Raw genomic sequence first — 14,110 nt, forward strand, 5'->3', positions numbered from 1 at the left:
GGTAAGGAGAAAATTCAGTTTGTCGACTGGAGAAAAGTTAGTGTGTTTAAAAACGTATCGCAGCTCATCCAAGCTGCTTCTTCAGTTGTGGTCCGACGCTGGTGGACACTTCCTTATATCTGCAGGAGGAGCTAACTACACTGAAACTAACACACACACTTGTTTACAGTTTGTGTTTGTTAGTTCGGCCTGTTGACCTGTACAGGGGGTGGGGTCTAATTAACAGAACAATTCAGGGCCATAATGGAGCTTCCACACCTCTGGACCTGACCTGGATACACCTGTTGTTCTCTTGTTTGTTTTGATTTAGGTTTGAGGATGGAGTTGTAAATAGAAGATGGATGGTGTGTGAGTCCTTCATTTGTGTTTAGAGAAGGATTCTCTTTCTTAACAAAAATGGCTTCTTTCACTCCCCTCTCAAATCATTTATTTTCTCTGGCTAAGATCTGTACCTCACTGTCTTCAAATGAGTGGCTCGTGGCTTTTAAGTGGAGATGTACAGCAGACTGAGGTCCACTGCTGCTCTCTCGTCTGTGTTGGTACATCCTCTTGTGAAGTAGTGTTTAGTGGTTGTATTAACAGCTCCTTTTACCTTTTGTTCAGTAGAGATCGGCAGTTCCAAGACTAAAATTATGATCCAAATGATTCTAGTGAAGGTGTGATGAGGAAACAACATTAGAACATAGATCAGAATAGTGTGACATGGGCTCTCTGTATTGTTTCCTTTAAGGTGTGTACCCAGTGCTTCCCTCTGTGCTCCGTCTGACAGTTTTGGGATTACTTCGATGGCCATGAGTTTGAGTTGATTGGCTCAAGTAACAGTACACTCTGAAGACCTTGTTTTTTCTGTATTTTTATAACTGACCAGGTTCCTTCTTGCTGTGCAGCTTTACTAATACATTTCCTGCCCTGGTGTTGTACATCTTATCTAATCTCATCTAAACGTGCCTTTTTACTATACTCTGGTAACTTATAAACGTGTCTGTCATTCTATTTGTTTTTTTGTCATGTAGATGTTGAGGAAATCTATGTGTAGTACTGTATTTTTCTGACAATAAGTTGCTCTGGAGTATAAGTCGCTCCAGCCAAAAACTGTCATGAAGAAGGAAAAAAACATACAAGTCACATTGTAAAATATACTAAGGGGTGCTGTCTGTATTAACCCGCTGCATGGTGCCCTTGGAAGGATCAGCCAGATGTCTTGAATAGTGTGCTTTATTGAGTATCCAGTATTAGGAGAAAATGGTGTAAGTGTGTGGTTCTGTGGAAAACAAGGCATAAAAAATTTATATTAATTAACTATACAACTATACATAATAAAACACATAGATATATTAAACAACTCTAAACATAAGTAACAAACATAATATACATTAGTTATGCAGCCATAATAAATTGAGATGCTCTGACTATACTGCACCTTTAAGAGGTACTGTGCCCAGATTCATGCTATACCTTTTTATATGACGCTTGCAAATGAGGCCAAAATGGGCCAAAACACAATAAAGAAAAGTTTATCGCAAACAACAAAACAAAGAGAACCTCTACTTATGTTTATATTACTCACACACTACCAAAGATGAAAATAACCTCTAAGTCGCACCAGAGTATAAGTCACAGGAAACACCTAAACCATGAAAAAAGTGTGAATTATAGTCCGAAAAATACAAATATGACTGTTAATTATGTTTTTTTAATTACATTGTAGATGTTTTTTAGACCATCTCAAATCATTATGTTTGTTATTTGTCTTGTGTTTATTTGAGATCATGTGACCTGTGACCCTTCTGTTTAAAAGCACCTGGCATCATTTCATTGTTGTATGATCTGAAGAAGACCCCCGCAGCCCAAATGTGTAGGCCAGTCCTGTTTTATATTAAAGGACGTTTTAATGCAGTAGGAGTGCCTCAGATTGTTCTTTTAAATGTCTGTAAGTGATGTTTTCCCACTGTGATCGTGATGAGCACCTGACATAAACTTAACTGACCCACTGAGGCACTCACCCTCCTCTCTGAAAAAGATATTTTAGTTTGTTTATTTTGTTTACAGTACAATTTCCATTCATCTTTTTCCACTGAACAAGAAAATCTAATATGCCACAGTACGACATTACATTTGTCTGTTTGGCATTAAGTGTTTTTATCTTAATGCAAAATATCTTTTCTACAGATCTGACCTGTAACTTGGCCTGTCTCCGTGGATATACAGTAGATTAGTGTAATGCCATACTGTGGAACATTCCAGCACAGCTGCTGTGGACTCTGTCTGGTCCAGAGTCCACTCTCTCGTTCTTCCCCCTCATTGTTCTTGTACCTTTGCAGTTATTGACGTCTCTTTGAACGGGTGAAAAGTCAGTGTTTTGGGTCACGTTGCCCGGGCGATGACCCCGTGACCCTGTGCCCTGTTTGGTTTTGGACCTGGATCTGGACAGAGCTCATCGGTGCAGATGTGACACATGTCTTTGTGTTTTGTTTTTGTTTTTTAATAGCCAACAATTTTTCTGACATATTGAATATTGAGATTAGATTAGCTCTGTTTTTGTAAAAATTACATTTTCGGTGCTGAATGATACTCTTAATCATAAGGCTGATCTCAGCATTTCACAAAAAGACGTTTGGTAATTCCAGGTTTGTGGAGCTGTGAGGCGAGGCTAAAGCTAAAGCTAAAGCTAGTGTAAACACACACAGAGAGAGACGGCTTTGTAAGGTAACACTTCCTCATGTGAGATGTTCTGACCCTCGGACGGCCTGGTACAGCTCAGTACGGCTCACTTTTAGAGAGCACAGATGAGCTCCAAAGCAAAGCAGTGGAATCTGTAGTGCCTCCTGACACTGTTGGAGCTGCAGTTTCCGTGTAGAAAAAGCTCTGGTCCAGAACATGAGGTGTGATGCCCCCACAGTCTCCTGTTCAGAGTGGTACCGTGATCACACACTCACACTCACATGCAGATGTTTCAGATGTTTCTGGTCTGATCTCTGGTTCTTTTTGGACGAGTCTGAGCTGTGGCTCTTCCTGTAGTAAACTCCACATGTGCAGAGTCCAGATCCTGCAGAGACACAGACAGGGCCAAAATACTGCGAGTCCTCACAGGCTTCGTATCACCACCTCCCCACGTGAACACGTGGAGTTCTAAAGTCTATCTAGTGTTTTCCTCTGGACTTGTTGAAGGGTCGACTCAGGTCAGCACTGCATCAAAAACAGACTTAACCCACCGCTCCCCACTGTCTGTGTACACTGGTGTGTGAATGGGTGTGTGTGTGTGTCTGTGTGTGTGAATGGGTGTGTGGTTCCTTGTTGTAAAGTGCTTTGAGTCTTGAAGGTGGAAAACACTACATAAAAATGTGACCATTTACCATAAAAAAATCTACTAAAAACAAATCATAATCTTGTTTACAGTGTGGTTGCTTATCAACATTTAGCCTATGAAATCTGTTTATCTTCTGTCCGTGCCCCACCAGCAAGTCTGATTATAAACTTCACCAAATTAGGAAAGACTAGACCTGAGTTTATTTCTGATTCCAGCATCTGAAATACAACATCCAATTTGTTTGGATTTAATAAACGAACAAAACAAAAAAAACATGATCTGAGTTTGACCTTTGACCTCTGTGGTTAAACTAGTTTATTATGTCTCTGAGAAAAAGGCTTCATCATTTTATGAGCCAATAGAAAAATCTCATGAGTCATGAGTGTTATTGTGCTGTTGTACTGGTGATGTCATCGTTTTACATTGACATCATTTATTTGACTTCATGACCAGAGTAACGACACTCAACCCTGTGACATATATACACATCATTTTATAAAGATTAAAGGTGCACTATGTAACTTTTCTGATGGAGGGTTCCTTACATGCGTGTTTCCATGGAGATTTTATTGCCTTGCTGTGAATGTTCCACAGTGTGTCTTTAAGCTTATCTATCTCCATGAGGACAGGCGGGTCCGGAGTCCGCTCACAGTCAGACTGCACGTCTTAAGTTAATCCTGGGCAATAGTTAAACCTGTAATTGAATAACTGCAAGATAGAAAACTTTAATGCCACACTGAGGAATATTCCAGGTAAAGCAGTGTCATCTCCATGGTAGCGGAAACCAGAAAAGTAGCACAGTGCATTTTAACAAAATCTAATATTGAAAACCTCATGAGGAGAGATGATGAGGGCTCGTGCACGTGCTCCATCTGAGCTGCATTTTCCATTAAAATTCATTTGTTTGTCAAAAGCTTCAAGTTCAGGGAAAAAAGGGACAGCAGCTGTTTCAATAACTCCTGGTTTTTAATGACCCTCTGCTCCATCTGACCCCCTCCTCTGCATCTTCTGCTCCTCTGACCCTCTCCTCTGCTCCTCTGACCCTCTCCTCTGCTCCTCTGACCCTCTCCTCTGCTCCTCTGACTCCTCTGACCCTCTCCTCTGCTCCTCTGACCCTCTCCTCTGCACCTCCTCTCCTCTCCTCTGCTCCTCTGACCCTCTTCTCTACATCTTCATCTTCTAAAGCAGATCTTAACATTACCCTTTCCTCTCTTTGCAGACTTCTCCTCCGTGGGAGCAGGCAGCGTCCCCTCCTCTTCACCCTCCTTGGATGCTGCGCAGTGGGGACAGCTGCATCATGTCGTCCCCCTCTGCTCCGGAGCCCCAGCCTCTGCTCCAGTTGCAGGAGGCCGACTCCAGTAAAGCACACCAGGATCGGACTCTCTCCCCTGGGCACGGCGCTCCGGTCTACAACCCCTCCTCCGGACTGGACCACGCGGTTTGTATCCCGGCTCCCTACACCGACAGCTCCCAGGACTACCCCCCCACGCCGCTCTCCTTCTACAGCCCCTCTGTGCTCAGCTACCCCCGGCCCGCGCTCGCTGACGCCCCCTTCTGGTCGCCCCACGGACACGGCAACGTCCCCGCTCTGGCTCTGCACTGCCCTCCCCCCCTCCTCTACAACGAGCCCACCCCCCACCACGCCTGGATCGAAGCCAAACCGCAGTTTCCCAGCAGCAGGTGGGTGGCGCTGTTTTCAATAAAGGTCATATATTACTCCAGAGTGACTCTTGTGAGGTTTAAGTCATGTTATAATGTTTTTACCTGCTCAAAAACAGACCTGGAGTTGTGTTTGTTTCATTCACACATTTGAGTAACACTTTATTATTACCGTATTTTCTGCACTATTAGGGGCTCTGGATTATAAGGCGCACTGTCATTAAATGGTCTATTTTCGACCTTTTTTCACAAATAAACCGCACTGGACTTTAAAGGAAACCCAACAGTGTGATGGGTGAGTGGTTTTGTTTGTTCGTTCACAGTGACTCTGGGCTTTGTTCAGTTGTGGCGTGTAGGGAGGGTGTGTCTGGGACCAACGGATTGTCGGCGTGTTTGCAGTGACTCAGTTGTTCAGTTGTGTCTAGAAGTGGCACATTGCACTCACTTTTTCGGTTCGTTCCTCCGTTCCGTACCTCGTCGGCGTGGAGTGATGAGTGTGTCTGTGGGTGTGTTTGGCTGTGCGGTCGCTGTCTGCTCAGTGTGTGTTTGTGTGTTCTGCGGGTGGTGCGGCTTTGTAGTTTACTGAAGTCGTACTGGGACACCTGAGTGGATTCGTGTATGGGGCGCTCTGGATTGTGGGGCACGCGGTCATTTGTTGATGGGGTTGGAGGTCTAATAGCCAGGAAAATACGGTTGTCTGTCTACATCTCTAAAGCTCAAACTGCTCTGTTCCACCTTGTGATGTCATGGTTAGGAGTTAAGGCTGTGCAATTAATTTAATTTTGATCACGATTTCAATTTGTGTGTCAGACTACCTCCAAACTCATATAATCAAGTTGAAACGATTAAAGGTGTGCTCACACTAGGACTTCAGAACTGTGCCCAAGCAGGGATCACCCCTAAAGCTTTGGTACATTTGTTTAGTGTGACCGCGATCAAACCGTGTCCAGGCTCGGCACAGTTGGGACTTTGGTCTGGTTGGACGAGGTGAGCCAAAGCATGGCATGTTTGCTCATTATGAAATATCTATTTATTAGATATTTCTGTCTCTGGATTTAATTTCTCCGCTAAAGAGTTTGCTCTGCTGTGCACAGGTAAACAAACAGCACCGTGTGATGACGTCATCGGCTGTGGCCTGGATCGGTTGTGTAGGTGTGAGTGTGAGAAACATATTTGTAGCCTATATTTATTTTCAATTTGAAAGTTTTGTGTAAATTATCAATAACAAAGTGTTTTGTATTTTTGTTTTTGTTTTTGAAAGAGAGAAATGATGAATAAATGCATCATGCTACTTAAAAATAATCGTCTGAATAATCGTGATTTGAATATTGACCAAAATCGAGCAACCCTACTAGGAGTGTACAAAAATATCTAAATATTGATATATTGTATCGTTGAATGTGTTGATACAGTATTGATATCTTGCGCTGCTGTATCGATATATCATATTTTTTCGTATATTTTACTAAATTATTTAGTTACAGCTACAGTTTTGTTGTTTTGTTTGTTCAGAGGAAGGAAACTGTGTGACACATTTGACATTTTCACTGTTTTGATGAGTAAAATGAGTGGGGGTGTTTCATATGAACTTTGCACAAGAAGCAATTTAACAAAGACTTTTAGTATCACAGACATGATTTAACCTTTTATTTTTACTGAACCGTATTGAATCGATTTGAAATATTTTGTAACGAATCAAAAGCTCACTGTATGAAGTTATGTATCATATCGTGGCCTGTGTATTGAGGTGTGTATCATATCACCGACCTCTTAATCATACCCAATCCTCGTGACGGCAGCAGTTTTCAAGTGAACAGTTTTTATCTTGGTACGTAGTGATATGGTTTTACAAGTACGTTCCATACTCATCCAATCCACTTTATTTCTATAGCACATTTTATAAACATGACAGTTTCCAAAGTGCTGCACAGAGAATTTAATACAATAAAAGGCAGTAAATCATAATGACCGTATTTTCTACACTATAGGGTGCACTCATAAGCCTCCAACCCCATCAAAATACGACTGCACGCACCACAATCCACAGCGCCCTATGCATGAATCCACTCGGGTGTCCCAGCACGACTTCAGTAAATGTGAACAAATGTGTCAAAGCTGCATTAAACACATTATTACTCAATGTATATTTGAGTCGTTCTCATAGGAAATAAAAAAAAAAAAAAACTTAAAAGATCGACTCCAACATTCACGTTCATAATCCACATTCACCAAGACACGGAGGCAACCCCGGGTGAGTTATGCCACGATCTGCCGATGGATCATGGACGCCTGGGCTAAGGACCAGTCTCAAGTGTCGTCCTTTTGTTCTATTTAATGCGCTTTATAATTCGGTGCACATTTAGCCTGAAAAAATACAGTATTCAGGAAAGCTTCATTTCTGTTCTGTGAATGGGATTTTTCAGTATTGATACCATCTCGAATGAATATCTAGTTTTGATATTAGTTTTTCTGATTTTTAATACTTTTTTGATGCATTTGTTCCAAAATGAGTCTACGACGCTGCTGAATCCTACATGTAGCACAGATTAAGAACGTAAAAGACTGTATTTTCCGGACTATAAGATGCGCCTCCAACCCCATCAAAAAACGGCCACGCGTCCCACAATCCAGAGCACCCTATACATGAATCCACTCAGGTGTCCCAGCATGACTTCAGTAAACTACAAAGCCGCACCACCCACAGAACACACAAACACACACGGAGCAGACAGCGACCGCACAGAGAAACACACCCACAGACACACTCATCACTCCACGCCGACGAGGAACGGAACGGAGGAACGAACCGAAAAAGTGAGTGCAATGTGCCACTTCTAGACACAACTGAACAACTGAGTCACTGCGAACACGCCGACAATCCGTTGGTCCCAGACACACCCTCCCTACACGCCACAACTGAACAAAGCCCAGAGTCACCGTGAACAAACAAACAAACAAAACCACTCACCCATCACGCTGTTGGGTTTCCTTTAAAGTCCAGTACGGTTTATTTGTGAAAAAAGTTCAAAAATAGACCATTTAATGACAGTGCGGCTTATAATCCAGAGCACCTAATAGTGCGGAAAATACGGTAAAAACAATAATTAAAAAGTGTTAAAATGCATAAAGCTAAAATGATAAAACAATGAATAAAATAAAATACATAAATAAAACAAATACAAGACACACAATAGTACACAACTCATGCGGTGTTAAAAGCCAGAGAATAAAAGTGGGCCTTAAAGATTGTATAGAGGATTTTTTCAGGGAAGAAAAACACAGCGACAGTCCTTTGTCAAATGTTGTGCTTGTGTGACACAACCTTCCTCCTCCACAGCTCCATCAGTAGAAACACCTCCTCCCGCCTCTTTACTCTAGAAATCACGCTTGTTTACATCCAATGTGCGTTCAGAATTACTGTTGAAGTGACCTGTCTAGAAGTAATTTAGTGACCGACACGTCAGTTTTTAGACCCTTCGTCTGCTTCATTCGCGCCATCGCTGGAAGGACTCTCCAAGAATCACCTCAGTTTGTCTTCGCTCCTTTTCTCCTTCTTTTCTTCTTTCAGCGACCTCAAAAACGGACTTTCTTTTGCGGCGAACTGGTCGTGGATTCTCGTCCGCCATCGCAACAAACTTTGTGCGAATTGCGAGGAAGCGACAGTTTGAAAAAGCCTCTAAGAACCGCTGCAAAAACCACATAATCCCCGAGCGCCGGCGAGTCAGTTACACTAGAAACATAGGGAGTTTGATTGACAACATAACAGCCAATAGATAAAGAGATAGTCTCATTATCTATTGGCTGATGTTTGTCTGGACTCACTACGATCACAGTTGATAGATTTTCATTCTTTTTTTTTTTTTTGGTCATCATAATTACAAGGCTACTGTGTTTCTGTAATGGTTTCTGTAACTTTCAATGACAATTTGAACCTAAAAAAAATCCTCCATACAACCTTTAAGATGACATAAGTTAAAGTTAAAAGTTAAAACATTCCACTGTCACAACTTCATGGAACTTACTTTTCTTTTTTTTTTTTTTTATTAACAAAATTGCTGTAACGCTTTTACCTTCCTTAAAAGAGAATGACTTTTTCTCCCATACACCCTAAAACTAAAATGTTTGAGAATATTTCCAACATCCTTATTGTCCTCATTCACTTTTCTTTATTTTAGTCCTATAGTTTTATGACTGTAGTACCACCAGTCCAAGTTCCGGGTCAGATCTGTGGAGAGGCGAGTACGATTTTCCACTATGAAAAGCAGACACTTATTCCGCTCAGACTTCGAGAGGCTTTGTCATTTTCTTAGACACGTCTTTACCTGAGTCATTATCACGTCCAGAGTCTGACACAGGACTGTTTACTCTCTCTTTCTCTCCTTCCCCCCCTCCTCTCTTTGTCTCTTTGTCTCTCTCTCTCTTAACTTTCTGTCTAATCTTTTTCTCTCTTCTTTCACTCTCTCGCTCTTCATCTCTCTCATTTCTTTGTGTTTCTCCTTCTCTTCGGTTACTCTCACCTTATCTCTCTCTTCTTCTTTGTCTCACTGCACCTCTCTCTTATCTCTTCTTTTCTCCCCTCTGTCCCTTTCTCTCTTATCTCTCTCTTCCTCTCTCTCTTTCTTCCTGTCAGCTGGAATATCTCACACTCCTGTAACTGTCTTCACTCCCTCCTCTCTCTCTTTTTCTCTTCTCCCGTCAGCTGTAATACCTCACACTCCTTTACTTGTCTTCTATCTCTCTGTCTCTCTCTCTCTTTCTCCCTCTCTTTCTGACTTGTGCGATGTCACTCTGTCCCCATGACGCTCCTCTTTACTCAGACAAAAATGGAAAAAATGTCAATAATGCATTTATTTTTCACTCTCGATATCAACATTCAGATCATCATTTACACTTCATCATAAAAATGCTAAAATGTGTGTGGAAATGTCTTACTTGAGTTTCACACAAATGTGAATGAACTAAAATTGTTTGGAGAATTTCACTGAAACTCAACTTTATCAGCTCTTTATCTCACTCTTTTATGTTTTTTTTTCTGAATTATTTAAACGATAAACTTGAGCTTTTGAAAAGTGGTCTGCTTTGCTATTGATGTTTGAAATGATCATGATTTCAGTTTTGTTATAAATTGCTCTATTTTGCTATAATTGAGCAGCCTTGGGTTAAACTTTTCTATATTAGTGATGTTTTTCTGATGTTCCAGTGCTCTCCTGGGCTGTGGGTCAAAGGTCACGACCCTGAAGCATGTGGAGGAGGAGGGGCCAGAGGGGGTCAGCTCATGCTCCGCCCCCTTACGCTCGGACATGCACTTCTGCGCCGTGTGTCACGACTACGCCTCCGGATACCACTACGGCGTCTGGTCCTGTGAGGGCTGCAAGGCCTTCTTCAAGAGGAGCATACAAGGTACAACAAGAACTGGACCTGGACTAAGACCAAGACTTAGACCAAGACTAAGACGAGGTCTTCTTCAAGAGGAGTAGAGACAGTACTAGGACCTGACCAGTACATTAGTTGATCGATATTATTGGCCGATATGGACACTTGGAGACATATCAGCTATCAGCCTAAATCTTGCCAATATGGGCAGATAGTCCTATTATGTGGTGCTTTGTCAGTATTTACCAGAGGAGTAATCTGACTGTGTGTATAATGCAGTAATGCCCCTGAATGCACCCCCACGTGAGTCATGTGACTCCCAATGTCACGTGAGTCATGTGACTGACGTGTTGTTGTTTACACCAGGACACAACACTGAGGTGCTGCTTTAACTCCTCTTGTGTCTGATCCATGATACTGACTAAAAGTAAAAGTGAACTTCAGCACACTGAAGGACCGTCCCCACAGACAGATGACCGTCCCCACAGACAGATGACCGTCCCCACAGACAGATGACCGTCCCCAGACAGATGACCGTCCCCGCAGACAGATGACCGTCCCCAGACAGACAGACAGAGGACCGTCCCACAGACAGATGACCGTCCCCGCAGACAGAGGACCGTCCCACAGACAGAGGACCGTCCCCGCAGACAGAGGACCGTCCCACAGACAGACCAGACAGGACCGTCCCACAGACAGAGGACCAGACAGAGGACCGTCCCCGACAGACAGACAGGACCGTCCCCAGACAGAGGACCGTCCCGACAGACAGGACCGTCCCCGACAGACAGATCCCCGAGACAGACCGTCCCACAGACCGTCCCACAGACAGACAGAGACCGTCCCAGACAGACAGAGGACCGTCCCCGCAGACAGAGGACCGTCCCCACAGACAGAGGACCGTCCCCAGAGACAGAGGACCGTCCCCACAGACAGATGTGATGTGAGAGGTGTTTGTGTGAGTGGAGAGTGTTACAAATGTGTTGGTTTTGAAGGTACTTTTGGTTCTTTCTTTTGGCCACACACAAACAGCCTGTTTTCTCTTACACTGGCCCACTGTAAAGTGACTATAGTGGCTGTATGAGCTGTGAATAAAGGTGTGGTGCATTTACACATATAATCAATTACCACGGTGCACATGCAAAAATGCCATTAGGCCGACCTACTGTCTTTAAATATGACTGTAAATAGGCAGAATAACAGTAAATGTCGCCTAAACAAACGCAACTTAAAATCTAATGGAGATCTAAGTTTTATCACCAGTTGAAGATTCAAAGTGAATTTTAACATCACTACAAATATCGACTTTTATATCGACGATCGGCAGCTCCAAAGCCTGTATCAATATCATATCGGATCAAAAAAATCCATCTTGGTAGGGCCCTACAAGGTACACACAAGAACTGGACTTAGACTAAGACCTGGACTAAGACCAAGACTTAGACAAGGCCTTCCTCACGAGGAGTATACAGAGTATAAACTGGACTTAGACTTAGACCGGCTCGAAACTCTTGTACCTTGTATAACAACTACAGTGTATTAAAGAATTTGTGTAAATGAAATGTAAATCTGGTACTGGCATCTTTGTGCTTGAGCATTAAACCAGTATCATTAAACCATCAGTACCATTACATTAGTATCATTTCTATGCTATCTTTGTTCCACATTAGAAAAGTTTCATATATTTGCATCTTTAAATAATCTGAATTGGACTGTTCCAGGTCACAACGACTACATCTGCCCAGCCACAAACCAGTGCACCATCGACAAGAACCGGAGGAAGAGCTGTCAGGCCTGCAGGCTGCGAAAGTGCTACGAGGTCGGGATGATGAAGTGTGGTGAGTGTGAGCAGAGTTGTGGTAAACACAGGAGAACATCTCTGTGGACGTGTTCTGGAGCTGTTCTCTTTCCTGCAGGTGTGAGGAGGGAGCGCTGCAGTTACAGAGGCTCTCGTCATCGCCGTGGTAACCTGACGGGGGGGCGGGGCCTGGTGCGGGTGGGCCTCACCTGTCGGAGTCAGAGACAGTTACACCTGGAGCCCCCCCTCGCCCCTGTCACCCCCCTCCCCCAGGTAATAACCCCTGTACGACATTCAACCTGTCTTATGACTTCATTATAGCTGTTTTTTTTTACAATGGATAATCTGTATTCTACTGTAAACAGGCCCACAGAGACAGATAAGTTTAATATCATACTGTGAAAAATGCCAGGCAAAGCAACAGCATCTCCATGGTGATGCATCGTCCACCTGTAAAATTACACAGTTCACCTTTAAAGTTCATATCTTGATTTAGGGACAAAATAACTAAATAAAAACCCCAGGATCATGCAGGGCAGGTTATTTCAAGACCAAAATGACGAGTCTGAGTAGGGTTATTGTGGTTAGGGAATTTCTCCTGCGGTGTGTATAGTAGCTCAACAGAGCCGTATGCAGTGATATCACACCCCCTCCCCCACCCCACACCCCCCAGAGTTATAATATTTCCAGTGGCTCTGAAAACTCTCTCTGATGATGTGCTTGTTGCACAGATGCACATGTACCTTGGTTGTCGTGCGGATATAGTGTATGTAGCGTGGCTTTGGAACAAGTGCTGCTGCATCTCTCTAGCTCTCACTGTGGCACCTCGGGTCAGAGTCCTGGACCGGCTCGAGCACCTACGGACTTAAGAGAGAGAGAGAGAGCCCCGAGCATGCGGAGCACTTGTCCGCAATGCGCAATCGGGCGACGGGTGCACTTACTCCATGCGGCGTGGAGCTCTGCACTGGTCCTTTCTCCTGTGGTCACCAGACGGTCTATGCGGGCGCACCTTAGTCCTGGGTTCGTCCTGGGTTCGTCCTGGGTTATCACGGGTTATCACGGGCATGGGCAGTTAATGGGTAGAATGTTAAATGATCCGGGCGTGTGTGGGTCTCTAAAAGTGGACCCGTGCAGGACTCTGGGTTGGGTCACGTGATCACATGCAGTGATCACAGTGGCCCTTTTAGTACCGCAATGATTCAGTTTTGCAGTTATTGCGACAGCCCTAAGTCTGAGAGCAGCAGTTACAGAGACAGAGGCAACAGGCTCAAGTGTTTTACAGTATGTCTACGTAAACAGAATCTGCAGTGTTGGGAGTAACATGTTACAAAAGCAACAAATTACTGTAATGCATTGTTTTTTCCTCTAATGCAGTAAAGTAAGGCATTACAGAAAAAAAAAAGGTAATATTTTACTTGGTACAAATGTCAGTAACGCACGTTTCAATGCAATTGTAACCTGAATTGAAGTGGTGGGTTTTTGTTTTTCTTTATACAAATTCACTAAAACCACCATGAGATCTGCAGATACATAACGTCATTGTGAATCATGTCAAAATGTCTTATTTAAGGCCTATACACTATACAGGAGAATTTGCCTGATTTTGCTTCTCCCCGAGTTCCAGGAGGTGTGACCTGACTTTGTGTCTTTGTTTGCAATTTTGAAGCTCCTGCGCTTGTGTGTGTGTGTGTGTGTGCGCATGTGTGTGCAACAGCCAATAAAACAGACCATCAGAGACAGAGGAGTGACACAGAGATGCAACATACAAACACAGGAAACAGCAAAAATAATTTTTCCTCACCTCTCGTAAAGTAGTAAATATGAACTGCAGCATCTCATCCACATTATCCACAGAAACTGTCCTCTGCAAATAATGACATCCAGTCCTCAAAACAGTGCTGTGAATCCAGTTTGAGTCGTTCTTTAAAAGTAAAAAGGTGAGAGTAGTTCCTCACGTGTGTCTGTTTACATCC

At 43.2% G+C, this 14,110-nt stretch overlaps 1 protein-coding gene across 1 annotated transcript in view; it reads left to right on the plus strand.

Annotated features, from left to right (window-relative positions):
• The window catches only part of LOC110153424 (estrogen receptor beta-like), a 116,140-nt gene that overhangs the window by 67,411 nt on the left and 34,619 nt on the right, over positions 1-14,110 (plus strand). Inside the window, 4 exon segments of the mRNA XM_055157098.1 lie at positions 4,527-4,987; positions 10,167-10,366; positions 12,061-12,177; positions 12,256-12,410. Coding sequence (XP_055013073.1) covers positions 4,578-4,987; positions 10,167-10,366; positions 12,061-12,177; positions 12,256-12,410 — 882 coding nt within the window. The 5' untranslated portion in view covers positions 4,527-4,577.

The sequence above is a fragment of the Boleophthalmus pectinirostris genome, unplaced genomic scaffold, assembly GCF_026225935.1.
Source record: "Boleophthalmus pectinirostris isolate CB_2022bp ecotype Guang Dong unplaced genomic scaffold, ASM2622593v1 HiC_scaffold_10, whole genome shotgun sequence".
In the NCBI taxonomy this organism is placed as follows: domain Eukaryota; kingdom Metazoa; phylum Chordata; class Actinopteri; order Gobiiformes; family Gobiidae; genus Boleophthalmus; species Boleophthalmus pectinirostris.